Source organism: Typopeltis vanoorti, chromosome 20 (assembly GCF_054136105.1).
Source record: "Typopeltis vanoorti isolate ZY-2024b chromosome 20, IOZ_Tvanoo_1.0, whole genome shotgun sequence".
In the NCBI taxonomy this organism is placed as follows: domain Eukaryota; kingdom Metazoa; phylum Arthropoda; class Arachnida; order Uropygi; family Thelyphonidae; genus Typopeltis; species Typopeltis vanoorti.
In genome coordinates, this window is record NC_143568.1 from 14,065,539 (window position 1) to 14,092,731 (window position 27,193).

The following is a 27,193-nucleotide window of genomic DNA, read 5'->3' on the forward strand; positions in this document are numbered from 1 at the left end:
AGTGCTATCATTCATTATTAAATTCATAAATTATTTACATTAGTCTACAGTTGCTTTACTGTTTTTCATTTGTAACACATAATTTTACATCCTTTCGAATCATTTCCCCAAAATGGTCCGATCAAATCCAAAATTGAAAAAAAATTCAACAAAGTTCAGTCAAGATACAAAACGCGGAATTTCAGACAATTACTACGTAGCGTGAGGATTAAGGACACTAGATGGCGGAAGTGGTCATCAGTACTCTCTTCCCTAGATACCAATTAAAATCATTGATAGTCTTGGATCAGCTACTGTGATTGGCTTCCCCATTTTCTAAAAGTTAGGACAAAATGGCCTAACATATTCCCTATGGGAAAGAAAAGGGGTTAGTGGATTTCTTTTTATTTTATTTATTCATTAAATGAGAGCAGAATCCATACATATTGATATACGGACAGACAAAATGAATCTATAAAGTGATATGCATTTTTGAGCCTTCCACCTGATAGGTTCCACTCTTTCTGAGACGTTTTTGCCTTTCATTTATTATATGGATGTTTTGGAGACGCCAATTCCAACCAGACTGCTAAAAGCAACCAAAATAGCTAGAAAAACGACGAAAAGAATATGCTAAATTCGGAAAACAAAGGTCAGCTCGAAAGCTGAAACTGTATGAACACTTCAGAGAGAGTCACGCTAAGCCATCAAATCACCCACGTGTTCTGGTTTACTAACGATTGTTCATGCATGCTGTGAAATTTGTATTCACCAGAAAGCAAACTACAAGATTGTTTGGATCCAAACAAGTTCATTTCCATCTCCTATCACTATAACTTGGAAAATAGTGTAGAGATGGTTCGTGTTAATTTTTTTAATGACTATGGATGACTGCGTTTGTTGACATTGCTTGTAGTTAGAAGGACCCTGTCTACCGATTTCTGAATCAATGGAAGAACTTCATATCCCAAGACATGAATATGACTTATTATTATTATTATTAAGAGACACCTCCAAGGAATCTGAGACTCATCGAGGGAGGGCATATACTGCACCCAACAGCTATCATACTTATTTTTGATTCATTCACAACATCCAAAGGTAATCCATTTCAACCAGGCACCACCCTCTGAGAGAAAAATCTAACCCTGACACCCTTCTTGGCGGCCTTCATTCTCAGCGTCCAAGGATGCCCTCTCGTCCTTTCCCCACCCTCCATAAATTGAAAATTTCCATCAATTGAAATCCTGTATCGCCCTTTCAGAAGTTTCTAAGTCTCAATCATATCACCCCCTCTTTTTCCTATTTGCTAGTATCTACAGTCTACAAATTCTGTTCAACCTGTTCTGACCAGATCAAGATCAAGATACGATAAGGAATCGTGACGTGGGTGTGTGTTGTTATGAGATGTAGCTGAGTGACGTCATTTGTTAGTTGTAAATAACTAGAACTGGCAGTGAAGTTTTACGACCGGATGCCCTTCCTGACATCAACCCTCGCCATTTATCAGAGCTTGGGACCAGCACCAATTGAGGCTAGCTTGCCTCCTTCGGTGGCTGCATAAGACGAAATGACTTAGAAAGATAGGAAAGATTCACCCCTAGCCCTAGCCGTCGAATACTCTAATAACATCAGGGGGAAAGAGCAAGGAGAGGAGAAAAAAGCAAAGAAAGAAGAGGAGAGACCAGTCTACAGAATAATATAACAGATGTATAATACATGAAGTAAGGAATGGTCCAGCATCTGGTACCTCGGGTTTGCCATGCCCGTACTCACTAAAGTGAGCCGTTGAGATACTGGGGGAAGAGGGAATTGACCTGCTGTGGGACCTGTTCATGAAAGTTTGCCAACAGGAAAATATACCCGAGGAATGGAGGGAGAGTAATCTTGTCCCCATCTACAAGGGTTAAGGGGATGCACAAGACTGTAAAAATTACAGAGTAATAAAGTTGATGTCCCACACAATGAAAATTCTAGAAAGGGTTCTTGATGGAAGATTGACGAAGGAGGTGGAGATTGCAAAGGAACAATTTGGCTTCATGCCTGGCAGATCAACAGATGCTATCTTGGGGTTAGGGCAGATGATGGAAAAGTTTCGAGAGAAACAACGGGAGCTACATCTGGCATTTATTGATCTGGAGAAAGCATACGATAGAGTGCCAAGGCAAGAAGTCTGGAGGTGTCTGAGGGAGAAGAAGGTTCCAGAGAAATATGTCAGGTTGGTGCGGGAGATGTACAGAAATGTGATGACAAGTGTTCGGACCTGCTTAGGACAGACAGAAAGTTTTCAAGTAACAGTTGGCTTGCATCAAGGGTCAGCATTAAGTCCGTTTCTGTTTAATATTGTGATGGAGGTGGAGACGGAGGAGGTGAGAGAAGATGCACCTTGGACAATGTTGTATGCAAATGACATCTTGCTGTGTGCAGATTCAAGAGAAGAAGCGGGAACTAAACGGGAAAGATGGAGAAAAGTACTGGAAGAGAGAGGTATGAGACTCAGCAGAAGTAAGACAGAGTATATGTGTTGCGCAGTGGACGGTGGCGGCCAGGATACAGATCTGGAGCTGGAAGGAAATGTCATCAGGAAGGTGAGAGACTTTAGATACTTAGGTTCAACAGTGGAAGAAGATGGAGGAGCTGAGAAGGAAGTGGAATACAGGATACAAGCAGGTTGGAGGAACTGGAGGGAGATGGCTGGAGTGTTATGCGATAAGAGGGTGCCGATCAATCTGAAAGGCAAAATCTATAGGACAGTAGTGAGGCCAGCTATGACGTATACTATAGAAACTGTGGTCCTGAGGAAAAATAACATCAGCAGGATGGAAGTAGCAGAGATGAAAATGCTTAGGTGGATGTGCAGTGTGACCAGAAAGGATCGTCTGAGAAATGATTGTGTCAGGGGAATGGTGAAAGTTACGAACTTAGGAGCGAAGATACAGGAGGCAAGATTGAGATGGTTTGGTCATGTGATGAGGAGGGTGGACGAATATGTGGGAAGAAGGGTCATGCAGATGGATGTGCAAGGAAGGCGAAAGCGTGAGCGGCCAAAGAAGAGATGGATTGAGCTGGTAGAAGAGGACTTGAAGATGAAGAACTTGGATGTGGTGACAGCCCAAGAAGAGGAGGATGTGGAGGAGACTCATCATCAGCAGTCACCTCACTTAAGTGGGAGCAGCTGCAGAAGAAGAAGATTTGTTAGGTGTAAATAAGTGACGTTATTGTTTTGAATGGAAAGGAAGATATATTAGTTGATAAGGAATCGTCTGACCAGATCAAGATCAAGATAAGATAAGGAATTGTGACGTGGATGTTTGTTATTATCGGATGTAGATGAGTGACATCATTTGTTAGTTGTAAATAAGTGACGTTATTGTTTTGAATAGAAAAGGAAGATATTGGTGAATAAGGATTCGTGTCGTGATTGGCGGGACACTATGAACAAAATAGGGGTAGGGTGAATGGGGGGAAGCGACGTCTGTGTCTTGGATGTGTATTGTTATGATTTGTAGATAAATAAATGGTTTGCATATGGCATTATGGGTGATTGATAGTGAAAAGATAACTTCTGGAATGTTTGGAATTTCGCTGGGGGCCCTAATCTGTCACGGACATCATGTGGTTTGTTTGGTTAAGCTTAAATCATTGTGGGTGATGTTTAGACATATGGAATCGTGACGTTTTGTGTTTGTAAATTTCTGGGAAACATATGTCTCACTGTGATATCCCAATGGTGATTTGTTTTGACTATGGAATTGTGGGTGATGTTTTTGAGATAAGATATCTTGGAATTTTCCCAGGGTGACATGCATCCGTTATTGTCGTCATGTTTTGTCTTTGGTTATCCATATTATGGAAAAAAAATTCTACTCAGTATTAGAATTATGCTTACCAAAAGATATGACCAGTGATTATTGAAATTACAATTATCAATTGTCATGTTTAAGTTAAAAACAAAGTAACTTCCATTTCTTTCCAGAATGGGAACATCTTGGTACTATCTAGGTTTTCTGAATATTCCTAATTGTTGATTTTTAACATATATTCACAGCACAGAACACAAACACAAGAAATGCAGTTGACTTTTTCATTATTGGTTACTGTGGCTAACATATTTTCACAGCACAAAAACACACAAAACATAGGAGTTGAAAGATATTTCTGTAAATAACCAGAAAAGCTAGTTGACTACTTAATTCAGATTACTATCCGATTGGTATTGAATCTTTCCCACAGTTGCTCATGCTATGTTTTCCCAAGCTTGGTGGGAAAGTCTGTGCGTCATTTTGTTTATGGTAAGTGTTATTTCCGGTTTTGAATTCCAAGTGCTGTTAGAGTATGGAATTCTGACAAGTAAATTTTTTTTTTTTCAAATTGACTGGTTATTTGCTCTATTTTATTTTCAAAATTCATTTAACTACATATTCTAATAGAAGAACTGAGCAAAATTAATAAATAAATAAAATGTATGTGAATTTATTTTCCAACACTGTTGAATTCTCACTAAGCCTTATCTTAAAGATATCCCTCTTATCTGGTCGCCAAATTGTTGTATGCAGGTGAGAAATCGTGTGTTTAGTTTGGAACTCTTGGTTCCCATGGGAAATTATTGCTGTAGTAAATTAATGCTTACATTTATTTTTCTAAAAACCAATATGACTATTAATATTACCTTCGATTCCTTGTACTCATAACCTATCCCTGTAACTGGAATTTATTTATTTTATTTATTTTTTCTTCAGCATTAGTAATTTTAAGTAACGGATATGCGACAAACAAGGTTTTGAACTCACCATAGAGTTTTATTTTAGAATCTTCTTTTGCAAGCACAACAAATAAATAGTTATTTCATGTGGTTTTTGACAATATGACTCTCATCTGAAAGTTAATTTTCATTAGGTGCTCATTGAGAATTTATTACTGTTGTAAAATTAAGGGTTGCATATTTATTTTTCTGAAACCAATACGTATACTTCTGAGAATTATTAACAGCACAAAATCTTTCATTATGTTTCCAAAAGCATTTAAAAGTACACATTGTGTTTTCACGTTTTGGGCATCCAATTTCATTGAAATCAAGAACAGGCCTCCCTATTAACCTCGTTAATGTTTTGATTTTTCTCTTCCTTTGGGGAGTAATATTTGATATTTGCACGTTGATTCTATCATCCAATTTCTTACTTTGTCCAGAGATAGTGAACCAATTTCCCACTTCAGCTGATGGTTATATTTTATTAACCAAGAATTCTGTTTTTTAACTCTTTCAGGTAATTCTTTCCAACTACAAGGTGATTTCGTCAATGCATATCTTACAATAATTTCATCAGAGATACAAATTTCTTTAGGAAATAAATTTGAAGTCTAATTTAAAAGAAATTGGCAATCAATTATCTCAATGATAACCGAAAATTCATATTTTTCACCCACTGTAGATTTTGCATATTGGTTTTCCTTCATTCTTCTTCTTCTTCTAAGATTGTTTCATATGGCACCACAAATAAATAGTTATTTATTATTATTATTATTATTATTATTATTATTATTCCATTGATTATTAGTCAAGTCTTATATTTTATGTTAACTTTCTGTTACAAAACTCTGAACAATTAGAATTTTTCAGAAAGAAACTTTCAAAGAATTTTATGGCTCACCCATTATTTTTACATTACCAAACACAAAACACCACAACACAAAACAGCAGCTGCAGTTCATGAACGATTACCTTAAGACCAAAGTCACTCTACTCTATGGTTTTTTCTTATAGTACTGTTTACACTTACCATCCCCTACCCTGACTGTTCCTTCAAAAATGAACCTTTTGTGCAGATGACTGAACAACATGTCTTCGCATGCTGTTGGATATACTGTTGGTGTGTTTTTATCTTACTTTGTGTGGCGAAAGGTAAAATTTGTATATGTGTTATCTGGAGAGTAAAAACATTTTTTCTATACCAAACTTTAAGAGTTTAAGTTACATTTTTGGCTTAATTATCTGCTGTCTCTCTGTAAGGCAACCAAATTCTAACAGATCGGATTTCCGCTTATGTGAACGAATTGTTTTCAGATAACTCAAACAATGTCAATAGGTAGCATTAGACAATTTCTAAAATAATCAACATATGGATATCAGTTTCAACACTTTTTTCCCTGTTCCTGGCATTAATTTCACAGTAGTAATTTTTTTACAATAATTAAACAGAATGCATTAAGGTATAAAGTTATGGATTTAAATATGAAATTCTGATCAGAATAACTGAGTAAAAAATTCACTCTTGAAAAACAACAACTAAAGCACACATCTTTGTTCATTTAATTACAAATGCATATTTTATTTTGCTGAAATACTATTTACTAGTATATTCACTGAGAAAAATCAAAAATGTAATTACCTAAAAATATTTCACAAGATTTAGTTTACACTCTTAACATTTTCCAAAGAGTTCAACTAATAAAATTTTTGTTACTCACTGTTTCTTGGTTACATTACATCAAAATAGCTGGTCATTTAAAGAGTTTTTAAATCAGATACCATGGTAAGCACAGATCCATACATTTGATATTGTGTCAGTCAGGAAATGACACTATGTCTCCCTAAACATTCTGTGTATTCTTTTGTCACCAAATATACACAAACAGTTTTCGTAAAATGTTTGTAAATGTCCCAAAAATAAGGAATCTTTATCGAATTGGATAAAATCTTGAAAGTCTAATTTTGCCATTGATGAATTTAAATGATTAGTGATAATTTTCCCCATGATACAGCCAGATGGTAATTCAGTTTCCAAAAATAGTAAATGATTATCAATGTCATGCATTTTTGTAGAAAATCTCTCAGCTTTTTCACAACTAATAGAAAACAGTTTACTTTCATCAGCTCCTGTATAATCAAGTATTAGTTACCCATCTTGGCATTTCAGAATATCACACTCACCGAGGTCCATTTCGTAGTCAACTCTTCTTTGCAAGTAGCTGAGGATATCAGTCCACTTCCTGCATAACGTATCCCAAGTGGTCTTGGATAAAAACATCACAATGTACGTGTCTTCTAAAGTAATAATCAGCTTGCATCCTTTTAGAGCTATGTGAAGAGTTTTGTTTTGTGCTATTTTCCTGAAGAAAGAAAATTTTAATGACTTTTGTGGCTCACCCATTATTTTACTTTACTTTCCTGGATACCAATCACTACAACACAATACGATACCTGCATTGGATTAAACGAATTCCCATAACTGCCAAGACACTTGACTCATTTGTTTTTCCTTATAGTGCTGTTTACCTGGCTCTTAACCCTGACCATTCTTTCCAAAATGAAACTTTCATGCAGATGATTCATGGACATGTTTCTACATGCTCTTGGATATGATGTTGATGTGAGATTATCTTACTTTGAGACATCATAGGGAAAATCTTATCTCTATGGCTCAAAGGGTATTCTATATTATTTGTCCTTATTATGTTAAGTATTTTATCCTCAGAAAGTGTTTTTGATGTTAGACCATGTAACTAGTTCTCTCACTCTTATGCCCGAAATTGTTGGGATGGGAAAAAAATAGCATTAGATGGTGGAAGTGAAAAGGTAGTCAATAGGTCTTCCATGCAATGCTCCCCACCCCACCTCCTAACCTCATCATTCACCTATTCTTCCCCTATCCTCCAGAAGATGCCTGCTCAGGCTAATGGAGATGAGCGAGCTCATAATTTGTGGATATCTTTTAGTGATGTCACCTCCAACTGATACTGATAACTTTGGAGGGAAAAGAATGCAGTATTATATTCTGAAATGTTAAGATGGGGAACTAATACTTGATGATACAGGAGCTGATGGAAGTAAAGTATTTTCTATTAGTTGTGAAGAAGCTGAGAGATTTTCACCAAAAGTGTATGACATTGATAATCATTTACTATTTTTGGAAACTGAATTACCATCTGGCTGTATCATGGGGAAAATTATCACTAATCATTTAAATTCATCAATGGCAAAATTAGACTTTCAAGATTTTATCCAATTCGATAAAGATTCCTTATTTTTGGGACATTTACAAACATTTTACGAAAACTGTTTGTGTATATTTGGTGACAAAAGAATACACAGAATGTTTAGGGAGACATAGTGTCATTTCCAGACTGACACAATATCAAATGTATGGATCTGTGCTTACCATGGTATCTGATTTAAAAACTCTTTAAATGACCAGCTATTTTGATGTAATGTAACCAAGAAACAGTGAGTAACAAAAATTTTATTAGTTGAACTCTTTGGAAAATGTTAAGAGTGTAAACTAAATCTTGTGAAATATTTTTAGGTAATTACATTTTTGATTTTTCTCAGTGAATATACTAGTAAATAGTATTTCAGCAAAATAAAATATGCATTTGTAATTAAATGAACAAAGATGTGTGCTTTAGTTGTTGTTTTTCAAGAGTGAATTTTTTACTCAGTTATTCTGATCAGAATTTCATATTTAAATCCATAACTTTATACCTTAATGCATTCTGTTTAATTATTGTAAAAAAATTACTACTGTGAAATTAATGCCAGGAACAGGGAAAAAAGTGTTGAAACTGATATCCATATGTTGATTATTTTAGAAATTGTCTAATGCTACCTATTGACATTGTTTGAGTTATCTGAAAACAATTCGTTCACATAAGCGGAAATCCGATCTGTTAGAATTTGGTTGCCTTACAGAGAGACAGCAGATAATTAAGCCAAAAATGTAACTTAAACTCTTAAAGTTTGGTATAGAAAAAATGTTTTTACTCTCCAGATAACACATATACAAATTTTACCTTTCCCCACACAAAGTAAGATAAAAACACACCAACAGTATATCCAACAGCATGTGAAAACATGTCGTTGAGTCATCTGTGCAAAAGGTTCATTTTTGAAGGAACAGTCAGGGTAGGGGATGGTAAGTGTAAACAGTACTATAAGAAAAAACCATAGAGTAGGGTGACTTTGGTCTTAAGGTAATTGTTCATGAACTGCAGCTGCTGTTTTGTGTTGTGGTGTTTTGTGTTTGGTAATGTAAAAATAATGGGTGAGCCATAAGATTCTTTGAAAGTTTCTTTCTGAAAAGTTCTAATTGTTTAGAATTTTGTAACAGAAAGTTAACATAAAATATAAGACTTGACTAATAATCAATGAAATAATAATAATAATAATAATAATAATAATAATAATAATAATAATAATAATAATAATAAATAACTATTTATTTGTGGTGCCATATGAAACAATCTTAGAAGAAGAAGAAGAATGAAGGAAAACGAATATGCAAAATATACAGTGGGTGAAAAATATGAATTTTCGGTTATCATTGGGATAATTGATTGTCAATTTCTTTTAAATAAAACTTCAAATTTATTTCCTAAAGAAATTTGTATCTCTGATGGAATTAGTGTAAGATATGCATTGACAAAATCACCTTGTAGTTGGAAAGAATTACCTGAAAGAGTTAAAAAACAGAATTCTTGGTGAATAAAATATAACCATCAGCTGAAGTGGGAAATTGGTTCACTATCTCTGGACAAAGTAAGAAATTGGATGATAGAATCAACATGCAAATATCAAATATTACTCACAAAGGAAGAGAAAAATCAAAACATTAACGAGGTTAATAGGGAGGCCTGTTCTTGATTTAAATGAAATTGGATGCCCAAAACGTGAAAACATAACGTGTACTTTTAAATGCTTTTGGAAACATAACGAAAGATTCTGTGCTTTTAATAATTCTCAGAAGTATATGCATTTGCTTAAAAAAATAAATACGCAACCCTTAATTTTACAACAGTAATAAATTCTCAATGATCACCAAATGAAAATTAACTTTCAGATGAAAATCACATTGTCAAAAATCACATGATGAAAATTCCACAAGCATAGGAAGAACCTTTGAACAACAGCGCAAATTTAACAATAAGAAGATTAAGGGGGGAAATGGATTGTATTTTTCACTTTATTTATTTTCTGTATTTGAGATTCAGTAAGTACAATTTGTAAATAATACTTCGTTCAAATTAAATGTGTAAATTTAAATGAAGAAATTTGGTATCGTTGATGTATTATACAAATTTAAGTAAGACCATAACATTTTTTTTCCTTGTGAAATTTCATGCCACAAATTAAGCAGAGATCTATTTATTTTTTTATGAAAATCCACTCAGTGAAACTGTGTCAACTTTTAGAAGCAAAAGGAAATGGGTATTAAATTAATAGGCAGAATTTTAGTGGAGAATATTTCACCTGAAAAGACAAAAAAAATAATAAAGTATCGTAGCATGCAGATAACAAGTGAATCAGCATGCATATCTCGAAAAATACTAGCGATTGGAAGAGAAAAATAAAAAAACATTAACGAACTTAATAGCAGACTCGTTCTTCGTTTAAATGATACCAAATGATAAAATTAAGTAAAATTATGTGCATGAATTTCAAAACTTTGAAAAAGCTGATGAATTTCTTGTTTGCTGTGATCATAAATATTTATTTGAGAGTAAAAATTTTTGCTTTACAATTTTTCTTTCTTTCTTTCTGAGCTAATTTTCATTTGAAATAAGAATAAATAATTATTTATTTGTATTGAAAAGAATATCTAATATAATAATTGTGTTGAAATATATATGTAAATATCCCCACTGTGAAATAAATGTCAGGCTGAGAGGACAACAGTCAATTGGGACTGACGGAAATGAGTTTTACATAGTTGAACTATGTAAAAACCAGTTCAACTTGTTTTGAATGTCACACGGAGAAAAATCACATGAATTACACGTAAGCACCAGTGGCAAATCATACACTATGGACATCAGCGCAAATGTTAAATCACAAGAATAATAAGAAAAAAATACTGTCTTTTTCACTTTATTAATTTCTGTATGTTAGATTCAGTAAATACAATTTGCTAATAATATCACAGTCAAATAAAAGGTAACATAGAAATTAACAAAGTATATATTACAGAGCTAATATTCATTTGAAATAATAAGAAATAAGTATTTATTTGTTGTGCTGGTAAAAGAAGTTTCTGAAAGAAAACGCTACGGCGAGTTCAAAACCTTGTTTATCTCATATCCATTACTTAAAATTACTAATGCTGAAGAAAAAATAAATAAAATAAATAAATTCCAGTTACAGGGATAGGTTATGAGTACAAGGAATTGAAGGTAAAATTAATAGTCAATATTGGTTTAAAAAAATAAATGTAAGCCTTAATTTACCACAACAATAATTTCCCATGGGAACCAAGAGTTCCAAACTAAACACACGATTTCTCACCTGCATACAACAATTTGGCGACCAGATAAGAGGGATATCTTTAAGATAAGGCTTAGTGAGAATTCAACAGTGTTGGAAAATAAATTCACATACATTTTATTTATTTATTAATTTTGCTCAGTTCTTCTATTAGAATATGTAGTTAAATGAATTTTGAAAATAAAATAGAGCAAATAACCAGTCAATTTGAAAAAAAAAAAAATTTACTTGTCAGAATTCCATACTCTAACAGCACTTGGAATTCAAAACCGGAAATAACACTTACCATAAACAAAATGACGCACAGACTTTCCCACCAAGCTTGGGAAAACATAGCATGAGCAACTGTGGGAAAGATTCAATACCAATCGGATAGTAATCTGAATTAAGTAGTCAACTAGCTTTTCTGGTTATTTACAGAAATATCTTTCAACTCCTATGTTTTGTGTGTTTTTGTTCTGTGAATATATGTTAGCCCCAGTAACCAATAATGAAAAAGTCAACTGCATTTCTTGTGTTTGTGTTCTGTGCTGTGAATATATGTTAAAAATCAACAATTAGGAATATTCAGAAAACCTAGATAGTACCAGGATGTTCCCATTCTGGAATGAAATGGAAGTTAATTTTTTTTAAACTTAAACATGACAATTGATAATTGTAATTTCAATAATCACTGGTCATATCTTTTGGTAAGCATAATTCTAATACTGAGTAGAATTTTTTTTCCATAAGAATAATCATAGGGTATATATTAGAGTATCAACATGGATACATTAGCGACTTTTCATGTCTAATGTGTGTGTGTGTGTGTGTGTGTGTGTGTGTGTGTGTGTGTGTGTGTGTGTGTGTGTGTGTGTGTGTGTGTTTGAGGGACACCAGCATATAATTTAATTATTCAGAAAAGTCTAAACTGTCGCCACCACGACTCTACTCTAAAAATTCCCACCCTTTCACAGGAAAGAAATACCACAAAATGTATTTGAAAATTAGAACAACCATCTGTAGACAACCAAAGACAAAACATGACGAGAATAACGGATGTGTGTCACCCTGGGAAAATTCAAAGATATCTTAGAATTACTCTTGTAATACGCCAGCCGATCGAAAGGGTTGTCTGGGTGCATTGATGTCGCTAAATCGTTCACAAATATAAAAATTTTGGAAGTAGTGCTGATCACTATACTACAGACCCAAGTATGGTTCTATTATGTAACTTGTTGCCATAGAAACATTATGTGACATCTATCTTAAACCAACATAAATAATTCCAACTTTAAGTACGCTACTTGGTTGCATACTTAGAGATTATATGTTACACTACCTTTCTCTCCAACTATACATTTATAGCTGGTTCGGCAGCATTGGAAAAAGCTACACCTCTCCTTCCTCCTCCAGATCTTCCCCTTCTTAACCGACCGACAGCTATTTATCCCGTACAAGTTCACGATCCACTTGAATAGAACATTATTCCCATTTTTACGAGATGGCTGAAAGCTTCCTTGAAATTCTTATGTTACGTTCAGCAGAATCAATTTGGTTAGTGCTACCATTCATATCGTTGACGTAAATTCTATCGATGTTCTAAGTTTCTCCTATGTACATTTACTAAGATGCTTTCACAGACATTGTTCTTGCATCTGAAATTCCTGTACTGTTCAAAACTTGTAACAATAGCAACTATGTAGTTACTGGTTCTCAATCCAGCTTCGAAGTCACGTTAGCAATTTCCTTATCTACCACTGCTGCCGCCATCCTCTTGTACAATATCTGTGGTCAACTGTCATCTGTGGGGAAAGACTGCCGTTAAAAAACAAAACAGATGTCCTTCCTACCAACTGACAGTCGGTCTCATGTATGCAAAATGTTTAGCTGATGCTCGCACTGCCTACTTTTGTAATGATGGATGCACTGCACCCTTCTCAGTTTTTAAATTAACATAAGTTGTCATATTAGGCATAACAACAACAACAATATTTTAATGGCCATTCCCTCCGGATTACCTGTAAGAAATGTAGCAATCTTCCTTTGTTAAGCACGTCTTGTAAAGCAATCCCCATAACAAGGGGATTGCTTTATAATATTGGTCTTATATTTGGAATATAATTGGTCTTATATTCCAAAGAAGACGATCCATCTATGGAATTGCCATTCGTTTTTCATGACTTGTCTTCAGGACTCAAAATCTCTGATTGTTAACACACGAGAAAATTTTTTACGCACATCATAAACTTGTGATACCCAAAGAAAACAATATCTATTTAAAGGAAAATATGAATAACGCCGGCACACAGACCTATAAACACTGATAACTTTAATTACTATTCTAAACCAGCCAGTGGAAGCTCGTGGCTTGAAATCATGTGGGAGCTGCAACTTTCGAAATATACATACACACTGTAAGTACAGTGTATACGTGTTTGGATAAAATATCAAAATTATGGAAAAAATTAAAAAAAAATTAAACATGAAAAAATATTGTTTATTATCGATAAAATTATACAGTTTGGTATAATTAAAAATTACTTTAAAATAAAATCCATTATCATAACCCCAATAATGTTCTAAAATAAAAATTATAACAAATGTTATGTCTTTAATTGTAATGTCCAAATATTTAAAGAGACGCAGTAAACACGATAAGCACTACGAACACTCTACTACTGGCGTCAACTGCATATAAACAACAGTGGAACTGCGCGACGGACAGTGCCCATTACACTAATCGCTAGCATCTCACTATGACATGCATATGCTTGCGCGCGTAGCAATATGACACTGTGGTAAACACAGTGCCGCTAGCGCCCTCCTAAGTGCTACAAGATGGATTTTTGTTATTTGTTATACAAAATAAGAGAATTGTATAGGATTGTTGATGATAAAATTAAATATTACAAGCAACTATAAATAAATTAATAAATATATATCGAGAAAAATTGGGGACGCTGCAGTTCCGCAGTGCTTATGCACGAGCCGCCACTGAACCCAGCAATTTCCAAGCTTTCAGTACATGCATACCCCTTTTAATACATGAACTTTGAAGGAAAATAACTTTATTGAAATACGCATTTTTCATTTATTACGATGTTAGACAGTACTGTTGCAAGAGCTCCTCTCGTGGTGATTTATTAAACTAAATGATAAAAAAATATCATCTGATCGATTTGTAATTTATTTCCGAATTCTTGTTTTTTATTAAGACTATTTTGATAGAAATATGTCAACTGATTCACCTGCAATAAAATTGTCTGAAAAATGTATTATTAATAAAATGCAGAAATCATTTAGTAATCTTTTATTAATAAGCACGCCTTTCAATTTTGGTTTCAATTTTTAATGATAAAATTAAACGTCTCAAGGACAGAAACCAAAAACCGATGAAGTGTCGTAAATGCGCCATATTTTTTGATACACTAGGAATTTTTTATCAAGTATCACCACTCAGTAGTGCTCTTTGAATAACATCAATTTGCCACTGAAAATATGTCTTCTGATTTACCCGAAAATAATGGAAATATCAACAATCGCAAATTCATTTCTGAAACATTTTCCAGCGTGTTTTTATATAAACAATTATGAGTGGATTTAACTCAAACGCTTATGTTGAGTGGGAAATTTGCAATACATTGGCTTTCATTATTAAACTAGTCGTTGGTTCCACACTACACGAGTGCAAAAATGGAATATATTTTCAGTGTTTCTGGAACTTTATTACGAAACTTTTGTCATTATCTGCAATTATTTCGCATCTGTAAATATATGAACGTTCTTTTCCTTAATTTTCCCTCTACAAATGATCCGAAATCGGAGGTTATGGACGGACAACATGAATCTAATACGAAACTTGCCTAATAATAAGGAATAATTGAGGGCAATCATAATACACCAATTATTATCACAACAATTGAGCCTGGAGCCGTGTTTAGCATTTCTACTGCACAATACACCCTCTGTCCAAAAAGAAACCGAACTCTCAGAAAATAGAAGAAACTAGTGACGCCACCTGTTGTATCTTTTTGTTGTCGAAAGTGGCAACCTTCATTAGTGTTGTGTCAACTGTTTATCACATTTGTTTCATTAGAAGCCGAGTTATATTGCCAAGAGTGACAATGTGTTTTGACGAACGGTCGGAAAATGAGTTTCAAACAGAGAGCTGCGATAATGTTATAAACAGTTGGCACAACACTAATGAAGGTTGCCGCATTCGACAACAAAAAGATACAACAGGTGGCGCCACTAGTTTCTTCTGTTTTCGAAAAGTTCGGTTTCTTTTTGGACAGAGGGCGTACATACTAGTAAACAATGGTCCTTTACAAAGGCCATGTTTTCCATGGGTTTGTGTGTGACATTCATATGTACTTCCGACTCTGTATTGTCTCTCCCATACATCGTATCATTCCCGGACTGAAATAATCTTTAATTGGTTCGCATTCTCCATGAAGTGAAGGACAATTCAATGAATTTCTTTTATTTTCAGAATTAAAAATAATTTTCAGAAAATATCAATCCGATGAAGGGTTCAAGGTAATGAGACTTTTTTTATGCCTCTCACTGCTGACTCTTTCGCTCTTTCATAGAGTTTAAACCCTTATTGCTTTACGTATCCAACATATTCGCTGTTTGGCACATGACCCAGTACATGTTAATGCACTTAAGCGTCTTAAACCCCGCGATAAAATGCACAATAAAAAACGGAAATAACTACTGCTTGCGCTATTTTAGTCATCAAACTCCCAAACGGTTCTACCTTCCTGTTGGACGCCACCTACGTGATAAATACCACCTATGTGTCAACTGGTGATAAAGAGTAGTAAGAAATACAGTCTTAATTATGTCATCATCTTGTATAGGAAAATGACATATAAAAACACTAAGACACACGGAGCCAGGGCTGTTTACCCCAATGACATTCTACTGCAATAAGAATTCGAACGCATCTTAAATCCTTTCTTAAAGGACGAAATTCTGCCAAAAATAAAAATATTATTACGTCTGTAGTGTCTTTCTCCAAAAACACCAACAAAACCAGCGACTCTTGATCACACTCAGAAGGCACAGCCGGGATATTTAGGCACCGGCTTGAATAATTTTCATTCTTTCTGACAGCCCTTTGTGACGGCATTGTCATCACACTAAAATTGAGAATGTCTCCGTAACTGGATTTCGAAATATTGATGATTAACTGTTTATTTATTTAATAAGCTTCTTTTTTTAGTTTGCGAGATCAAGAAAATGTAAGGAGATTGAATTTGCTGGATTATGTTTATGACATTATCTTGAGGGAGCAATTAAAATCACTGATATCCAAGAGTAACCTCATTTATGGTGGTGGAGGATTTTAAAACAAATATCAGGGACAAAAAAAAAATAAATAAATAAATAAAAAATAATAAAAAATAAAATAAAAGTAAACATCTTTGAATAAATTTTCCAATATAAACATTAGTAGTCAGCATACAGTAGCGCTAACCACCCTTATTTTCTTATAAAATATTCCATAGACAGAACCCAGCCTGCAGGTATTGTTAGCGCAAATAATCAGTTATGCAAAATTCGTGATTTTTATTTATATAAAAATTATGAATTTTGTTTGCGTTTATTTATATAAAAATAAAAATAAAAAAATCGTTATTTTATAATACGAAAATAGCGACGGGAATTAATTAAAACTGATTATAATACCACAAATAATTGTTATCGTAAATTAAAATAATTATCATTATATATTATATAAATTAAGAACACTCTAATAAAAAAAAAATTCGAAAAACTTTACAGGAAATAGCAAATAAAATGCTGTTTTATCAGTTACTATTTATTAAATATTTGCTGAATTCAAAGGCAGACGACAACTGTTAGTTTTCACTTATTCAAACATGAAGCTGATTACGTCAAATGCGTGGCTCGCGCTTGTGTTATCTCGGGAATTCCAGACATTTAAAAGCTGAAACGTCTTTGGGCTCAGAATGCAGGCATAGAGAATATTGGAAAAGCAATGTTTTCAACAGAAATGCGCTATCAGCAAAAACTAAATGCGGAAATATTCACGCAAGAGCACAGTAAACAGAAAAGGCAGTTAATTACTTTGTCTATATGTACAAAAGCCTTTCGGAATTTATTTGCTTTATTTGAAGAGTTAAAAATCATTTATCTAATGAATAGTCATATAAAAATTAAGCATTTTATATTGTTAAAACGCAGTAATTTCTGTAAACATTGAAAGAATGATGTGAAAATAATTGCGCTATCAAATGAATCTCAAACAAATAGCTATTTAGGCATTAAAAGTCCATTCCTATTATTTCTACACAATTAATAGCTCATGGGATTGCGATATCATTCTTTTAAATAGGTTTGGTTGCTATGCAACCGAAATAAATATTTTCTTGAAAGCAAATCATTAATAAAAGGACTGAAGTTTTATTTCTACTATTTGAAAGATCAACTATTTGACTTGCTAATAGTTCATGGATGCCTCCAAAGAATTAATCCCTATTACGATCCAAACAATCAGTATTTGCTAATTTAGTTAATAGGTGAATCAGTTTGTTGAAGGTTTACACTGGTTACGAGATTTCCTTGTCTTCATACATTCCTTTGTATTAGGCTAAGGCGAAGTCTTATCTTGATGAGATTAGTATTCCTTTGTGCACGTTATATATACGACGTTGTTAGCTACCGTAGAGGTAGGTGCTTGCTTATTATTATTCCAATAGTTTCCCAGAAAGTATTGATTTGGATCTGGGCACGCGGTTGGTAAGGGAACTACGCTATGAACGTTTTGTATAATATAAACATTTGGTAGCGTGTGAGCGCATGTGGATTGGCTGAAGTTAGCTTGCGTCCACTCGTCATATAATATAATGTATGAGTGTGGATCAAAAATGCTAACGACCTCGTATATAAAAAAATAAGGGATAGAAAAGTTAATATTTTTCAGTATAGTTTTGTGTTAAGTAAACACACAGAATGGTGGTCTCCTAAATGCTATATTTTATATGTATGATCCTTTGACCAAAGTCGTGCGACTTCTGGACACAAGACCTCCACATAAAAAATCGCATTTCAGAATTCTCAATAGGACAGGCCGGAACTGATAGTTCCGGTTTGTCCACGGAAGTGATATACAATCTTTCATGAACAGGACAAATACACACGCACGCACACGCACACACACACACATATATATATATAATATTTATTTTTTATTTTATTTATTTATTTAAAACGCTACTGAATTTTTTTTCTATTCTGTAAGACAATCTGCCACACGTCCTCTCCCTTATGTTGAAAGCATTACATAATTTATGTACAAGTACTAAATTAGCTGATTAGTAAAATAGAAAGCAATTCAGATAATAAAACAAGCAATAATTCATGTGTGCAGCGAGATGCGTCGTAGACTTTTAGCTTTTAAGGCAGTTTAGTGGGCAACGTTGATTAGTTATGGTCTGCTAACGCTAGGCCAGCTTCCTGTTAACCATCTTCCAATCATTTTAATTCACACTGGAATAACTTTCTGGTTTTTGGAATGTTTCTATGGCATCACTGGGTTCTACCGCGTGAAAAGTGGTGCCACCAAATTTCTCTGGGGGATGGGGAGGGGAAGAGAAAGAAAATTTTCTCTACAATTTACGTAATTAATAGAAGGGCTTATCCGTCCCGAGGATAAGGTGACTAGCCCTGTGCCTCCCGGTGTGTCCTATGTCTGTAGATGGTTGTGTTCACTCGGCCGGTTTGCCTGCTTGCCGGAGGAAAACCCTCAGATAAACTGGGGAGAAAAACCCTGCTGTTCATGCCCAGGACTGGCTAACTTGGTTATGTCTGAGAAAGATCCTTAGGCTCCTGACGTCGTCAACGGGAATCGAACCCAGGACACTCCTTCCCCAAGCATATGGTTGCGAAGCGCATAGCCACTAGGACTAAATAATTATATAATTTAATTTTTCATATTGTTTAATGCCCGCTTGGGGATATGTGGGCACAGTTTATCTGGGAGTTTTAATCCCGCAAACAGGCAAACCGACCTCCTGAACGCACATGGACTACAGTCATGAATACGTCCCAGCCATATGCCGGTTCCGAGCCCGGATAAAATTGATTGGGGGGGGGGGGGAGCAATGGTAAACTATCCTGTAAAAATCTCACCGGGAATACCTTGTGGGCAATGCGTACAAAGTCATCTACAGTCGGAGAAGACTGAAAGGGAAAATCAGTATCGGTATTGTTTAATGGCTTATATTCCCGAAGTGTCATCAAGTTAAGGATCCAACAAAATGACCCAGTTGGGCACTTCACATTTGCTACGGTCTCTCTCTCTCTCTATCTATCTATCTTTACGCGCGCACGCACACACACACACACGCACGCACGCACGCACGCACGCACACGCGCACACACACACACACACATTCAATGATTAAAGACGTTTGTTTTCTTTCCAGACTTCTCCGGACAGTCGACTGTCAGCAATTTCGACTTCCTCGGGGCAAAGTAACTACAGCTGGGATTCTGGCATCTACGAGCTCGAAGAGGACTATTCGCACGTGGTTCACGAACGCTCCGATCCCGAGAAAGTGAAAACCGTAGAACAAGATTTTATTCCCAATCAAACCTTAGGTAAGAGTTAGACAACCATCCCTTATTTTTATTATTATTTTTAAATAATATATTTGACTAGTCCGACAGAACATAAAGTCACGCTCGCGATAATAACCCCGAAGTAAATAATTAACTGACGACTACCCTAATTAAGTAGTCCTTTTCTAAGAGTGCTCTCGAAGAACAAAATTAAGATCTCTGTAATCGTAAAGAAGTTCTTTTTAACAGATAATTACTGTGAGTTCTCTTTAAAACTGCACGAGCCGAATGTGCTCGCTGCGAACCCGCTAACTTTTACCGATTGCTACTTTCAGAGCTGTTTGTTCAAGGCAGAGCGTGTCCTCGAAAACTGAGCCCAAAGGAGAAAGACAGACAAGAAGAAAGGATGATCTTAGAGAGGCTGAGAGAAGAAGGATTGATTGTTCGGCCGGAATCTCGTGCGACCGGAGGCGTGAGGTAATAGACGAACACAACATGTAGTGCTACTTAACGTACCAATGCATGTCGGCATGCACACCGTCCCGAGGGTGTTGTTTAAACTTAAACTTCCTTTCGCTGCTGCTGCGTGAATTGCGTTTTCCATTATTGAAGGTTCTCTGTGATCTTTTCCTTTGCTTTGTAGAAAATACAAATTTAGCTGATACACGTTAAAATATAGATGTGTGTGTGTGTGTGCGTACATTAATGGATTCATTAATTTCCTTTCTCTCTCCACTTGCAGTAAATCCACCGAGAATCATTCATCTCTGACCCTGGACGTGCTCTAGCGAACCAAGGAAGTCAGAGCTTTCTTAATTCGGAACAAAATGACTACGGAAGAACAACAACAGTTGGCTTGTTTTAAAGCTCGCGGGAGTATAGAGAAGTCCTCAAAATGTTAAAGAATTCTTTAGTAACATGCTAAGATTCTTCAGCCAAATTCTCTTGGGTTTGGCAAAACACTGAAGACTTTAATCTTTAGCCAAATGCTACTTCAATATTTCAAGTGCCGTGAAGTTAAGACCCCTTTTTTGCTAGCAGAAAATCCATCTGCTTTAAATCGCGTGAGTTGTGAACAACACGTTCATCCCACAGATATTATACGAATCCAGCTCTTAACATCCGTGAGACTTGGGGACATGCAATAATGGGAATTTTAGCTCTTTTTAAGATCACAGAAATAAAAAAAAATAACACTCATGTGTATTCCAGTACATTTGGGAGTAGAAAATTAAATTTTGTGATCCTCTGAATCGCTTTACACATCTTTGTACTCCAACTACTCAGAGTAAGATGCTTCCAAGAGTGCTATGATATTTATAAACTGACGTACCTTTTTTTTTTTTTTTTTCTTGGTAACAATTGATAACCTCGCTTTTTTGGTAAGCAAGTGTAAAATATCAAACTAAAAGTTTATCCTCGGTGACAAATGATGTCATGCTAGTACACCCTCTGACCAAAAAGAAACCGAACTTTTCGAAAATAGAAGAAACTAGTGGCGCCACCTGTTGTATTTTTTTGTTGTCGAAAGCTTCACCCTTCATTAGTGTTGTGTCAACTGTTTATGACATTTGTTTCATTACAAGCCGAGTTATAGTGCCAAGAGTGAGTGTGTTTTGACGAACGGTCAGTCGTCACGATATTCATGCCGTACGCGATGAATTCTCGCTATCCATCGCTTCACAACTTCGAGATGAAACTCACCATTGATCGATGGGCGAAGCGGACGAATTCTTTCTGGATAATGCCCTTGGAATCGCAGAAACAAATCAGCATTGTCTTTACTTTTCACTTCTCCAAGCGACTTTTTTTCGCATGCCCCTCTTCTGGTGGTCTCCACTCAGCACTCTGGAGCTTTGTTTCGGGCTCGTACTCAAAACACCACGTTTCGTCACCAGTAACGATCGTTTCAAGGAAGTTTGAGTCCTTACGAGTGGTTTTAATGAGGTCCTTCCAGTGTTCAATTCGATACATTTTTTGGTTGTCGGTCAACTTGTGGGGAACAAATCGCGAATTAATTTACGAAGGGCCAAACTCTCGGTCAAAATATTGTGCGCAGTTGATTTCGGAATCCCCAATTCATCTTCAATCAATCTGAGATGCGATTTCGGGTTTTCTTTGATGAAATCACGCACTTTTTCGATGTTAACTTCGCTCAGTCCTGTTTTCGGACGGCCTGGCTTTTCGTCGTCCTCAAGCGTCTCACGACCACTTTGAAATCGCTTAAACCACTCGTAAACTTGAGTACGGGATAAGCATTCATCACCGTATGCTTTTTGAAGCATTTGATGCGTTTGGGTAAAACTTTTACCAAGTTTAACACAAAAGTCAATCGCAGCTCTCTGTTTGAAACTCATTTTCCGACCGTTCGTCAAACCACACTGTCCTTCTTAACACTATAAATCGGCTTCCAATGAAACAAATGTCATAAACAGTTGACACAACACTAATGAAGGTTGCCGCTTTCGACAACAAAGAGATTCAACAGGTGGTGCCACTATTTTCTTCTATTTTCAAAAAATGTTTGGTTTCTTTTTGGACAGATGGTGTACTATCCAGAGGTACTATCATCTGCCACTCTCTTTATGCTGAGTGCCTCGTACGTGAATGAATAACGGAATGAAAAAAAAAAAGGTTCACAAATTCACAATTTTCCATCTTGTGTCAATCACATGCAACGAACAACTGTGCCAATAGAAAATACACGTGACCCACTATTGCCTTCACGACTGCGTCTCCATAGTACATTCGTGAGGATCACATGATATTTGCCCTTTGGCTCTTGAAAGATCCGTCTGGTACGTGAGGACTTTTCAATTGAAGGTGAGGTAACCGATCTCCTGCTCCAAATGGCAAGGCGCATCTCTCATATTTCTTTGGAAACTTGAATATTTAATTCCTCAAAATAGATCAATGGGCCAGAAACATACACACAGAATTAACGACAATCATACACTTCGCCTCAATTAGCCTTACTTGCTACGCTATTGATTCCATTCAACTAAACCAACTGCCATACCGTAGTAGTCCAATGTTTAATGTTTTGTTTGCTTCTCATATGAACGTTTGATTATAGTACACCATCCCATTCAAACAACTACAATAGTTTTTATTTGGTGGCATAATATTTTGTTTAAGAATTTTTTCAAAGAAATTGAGTGATGATATATGTTGTTGTGGTGGTTATATTCTTTCAGCTGTTTAGGGGTAGTAGCTCTATATGCCACCATCTAGGGAGGTGAGTATGAGCAAGGTGGTTTCCCATTACCTTCCTTGCAGTACTGTATCCTATGGCTGTATGTTCACTGGGCCGATTTGCTTGCTTGGAGGATGAGAAACCCCAGATAAACTGGTGGGAAAAAACCCTGCTGTACATTCCCAAGACCGGCTAACTTGGCTATGGCACAAGAAAATCCTTCAGCTCCTCACGTTGCCGACGGGAATCGAACCTAGGACACTCCTTCCTCAGGCATATGGTTGCGAAGCGCACAACCACTAGGCTAACCGCGTGGACATAACGCTATACATGCTAATGAAAATGGGTAGGCAAATGTGCATGTGTCATATCTCGTGTTTTGCTGTTACTTACATCTATCCACGCCAGTTATAAATCACACTTATCTTCTGATGATGACGGAACGACAGCCAGCCGATTTTTTTCTTCGTTTGTTTATACGAGTACTAAAAAGTGTGTCTTACTATTTTTATTTATTTATTTATCTATTTATTTTATTTATTATTTTATTTATTTTTTTGGGGGAGGGATAAAAATGCAGTGAAGGTTTATTTACGTATTTATTCATCTATTATAAACTTATATTTGTTCATATGGATACGCAAACTGTGTGAACGAGTTTGAGACCATGACAATTATTGTTGAATTTTGTAGTCCTGGAAAATTTGATGTTTTGTTTGCTTCTTATATGAATGTTTGATTATTTCACATAACCAACTCTAGTTCCTTTCTAAAAAAACTCCTCAGATTTCTTAGAAAAATTAAAAAAATGTCTCATTGCAACCTACAGATCTTATGGTGAGAGCTTTGATATAGAATCTTTATATACCAATATACCTCTCAAGGAGACTTTAAAATTACTTGCTGACATCTTTCCAGAAGACATTATAAAACTGTTCGATTTCGTAATGCATTCTGGATATTTCTTATGTCAAAACAAATTTTACAACCAAGTAGAAGGAACGGCCATGGGAGGTCTTCTTTCTCCTGCTTTAGCCAACTTTTATTTAGAACATCTAGAAAAAGTCCTCTTCTCATCTATTTTCCCTCATTGGTGGATGAGAAACCCCGGATAAACTGGCGGGAAAAAACCCTGCTGTACATTCCCAAGACCATTTTGGATAAGATATACAGATGGCATCTTTACTCTTTGGCCACACAGTAAAAACTCTTTACCTTCTTTTTTAAACAGTATCAATTCCTTATATCATCGTACAAAGTTTACTATGGAAATAGAAGAAAACAACCAGTTATCTTTTTTAGACGTTCTCCTCATCCGGTCACCTTCCAATACTCTTAAAACTACAGTATACAGGAAACCAACGTTCATAGGTCGTTATATTCTTAAACAATCAACCCATCATCCATGTCATAAAACAGGAATTATAAAATGCCTCATCAGAAGAGCCAAAACTAATTGTTCTACTTCTAATTTTCTACAGAAAGAACTTTCTACTATCCAACAAGACATGAAACTCAATGGCTTTTCCGAAAAGAGTACACAACATCTTCTCGATTCTTATAAGCTACCACTAAACAACAAAGATTCAATACGTCGAGTGCCTATTCCTTATATCTCCGGTATTTCAGAACCTGTCGCAAGAATTCTGAAGAAATATGAGTTAACAGCTACGTATTCACCTATTAACAAATTGTCTTCTCATTTTCCTTCTCCTAAAGACAAACGCTCAACTTTATCTCTTCCTGGAGTTTATCAAATTCCGTGCAACTGTGATCTCTCTTATTTTGGACAGACTGGACGTTCTCTTGAAAAACGAATCCAAGAACATCAATCCTCCATTCTTCACAACAAACCTAAAAAGTCTGGATTAACTTAACACGGGATTGAAACTGACCACAGCATCTTTTGATCCAGGACTCGCCTCTTACATAGATCCCGTTATAGGCTTGAACGTTTGTTCAAAGAAAGCGTGGATGCCTTGCTCCATCGTCCTAACCTGGATCGGAATGACTGTATATCTATATCAAAAATCTGGGAAAGTCTAATCAGAATAACTCATTAATTCATATTAATTTTGTTATTTAATATTATTAATTAATATCTTTATTTCAATCATGTTTCTACTTCAAAATATTCCGTTTCATACTTACTGATATAACATCACGCGGCTTGTTCTATTTTTAAATGATCTATTGTTAGTATTCCACCTTGTATTTTTTTTAAAACTGTTCTTGTAGTGCCACTGAAGATGGTCTGCTATTTCCAGACCGAAATATTTGGTTATTAAATATCTTTCTTGTGTTTACGTGCTTATATTATTCAGGCCTGGAAAAGCAGTTTCATTTTTCTCGAACTACAAATTCGATGGAGAAAAAAATGAAATTAAAAAAAAAAAAAACGAATAAGGGACGAAAATTGAAATTACACTTTCTGCATTTTCCAAAAGGCAAATCAAGTAATAAATAGAAGCCTCTTGTTTGATGTATGTTTATTATAATCCAGTCGGATTAGTTGAAGTTTTCGATACATCTGTGACTTCAGTTGCCACCATTGAATGGGTAATTCACACTGTAGTCATAGTTGTAGATGAGTTAGCTGAACACTATAAAAAAATGGGATCTCATGGAGAGATACAGTTTTCCTTTTGCGAGTCCCACGCACCAAACGTTGTAAACCTACCGTACATGAGCAGGGGCGACTCGTGCATAGGCACTACGGAACTGCAGCACCCTCAATTTTTCTCGATATAAAAATATATTTATTAATTTATTTATATTTGCTTGTAATATTTAATTTTATCATCAACAATCCTATCCAATTCTCTTATTTTGTATAAAAAATAATAAAAATCAATCTTGTAGCACTTAGGAGGGCGCTAGCAGCACTGTGTTTACCACTATGTCCTGTTGCTACGCGCGCAAGCATATGCATGTTAGAGTGGGATGCGAGCTATTAGCGTAATGCGGCACTGTCCGTCGCGCAGTTCCACTGTTGTTTACATGCAGTTTGCGCCAGTAGTAGAGTGTTCGTAGTGCTTATCGTGTTTACTCCGTCTCTTTAAATATTTCCACATTACAATTAAAGACATTACATTTGTTATAGTTTTTATTTTAGAACATTATTGGGTTTATGAGAATGGATTTTATTTTCAAGTAATTTTGAATTATTCCAAACTGTATAATTTTATCGATAATAAACAATATTTTTTCATGTTTAATTTTTTTTTAAATTTTTACCATAATTTTGATATTTTATCCAAACACATATACACTGTACTTACAATGTGTATGCATATTTCGAAAGTTGCAGCACCCCCACGATTTCAAGCCACGAGCCGCCACTGTCCATGCGTATCACGGGTCGGCTAATTTTTTAAAATTGTTTAACACAAATGAGAAACCGTGCTCCGGAGGTCAAACATAGGACTTTTTCGAGCCGCTTCAAATATGTGTTTACAGTTCATAATAAGCGAAATACACTCCCCTCCCCAAAGTGAAACGCAAACATCCCCTGTTAGAAATATTGATTTAAGCAGAAAGTGGCGATGCTATTCCGTTTGTTATCCAACTCCGAAAAGAGCTGATCACCCGGTTCAATGTATTCATTTGCCGTTCTGGATAATTAAGACATTCCTGATATGGCGTCTAATAAGGCGGGGTTGTCGGCAAATGTACTCTGAATATAATCAAGAAGTTAACGCTGCCTATTCAAATTGAACGATTTCATTAAGATTTACATTTTCTTGCTTCAAGATTCGAGTTGATTTCCGCTGACGCTGCAAACCCGAACAACTATTCCTCCCAAATGGTCAGACGACTGCCCCCAGTTCGATTACAGCATTTGGAGAAACAGAGGAAGAAGAAAAGGAAGCCACTCACTTACGAGACGTTGGTGGAAAAACTAGAGAAAGCCGATGAAAGAAGAAGGGTAAGTTCAGTCGGTTTTTTTCAAATAAAAAAAATTAAATGAATATAGTTAATTGTTACTTTTAAATACTTTTAAGTTTTAAAAGATTTAAGATTCTTTTTTTTTTTTCATAAATTTATCCTTTTATAAACGAACTGTGATTTGTTATTTCTGCTTATCTTTTGAAAAGATGAAACATTCTAAAAATTTGAGTGAAACAATAGATCTAATTGGCATTAGCATTACGAATAGTCAGTTTATGTACGTATTTATATACAGG

At 35.3% G+C, this 27,193-nt stretch overlaps 1 protein-coding gene across 1 annotated transcript in view; it reads left to right on the plus strand.

Moving 5' to 3' along the window:
• LOC150095247 (uncharacterized) overlaps positions 1-27,193 on the plus strand; it is a 60,204-nt gene that overhangs the window by 28,073 nt on the left and 4,938 nt on the right. Inside the window, exons 2-4 of the mRNA XM_090410629.1 lie at positions 19,675-19,849; positions 20,146-20,287; positions 26,760-26,934. Coding sequence (XP_090266755.1) covers positions 19,675-19,849; positions 20,146-20,287; positions 26,760-26,934 — 492 coding nt within the window. The remainder of the gene's footprint in view (positions 1-19,674; positions 19,850-20,145; positions 20,288-26,759; positions 26,935-27,193) is intronic.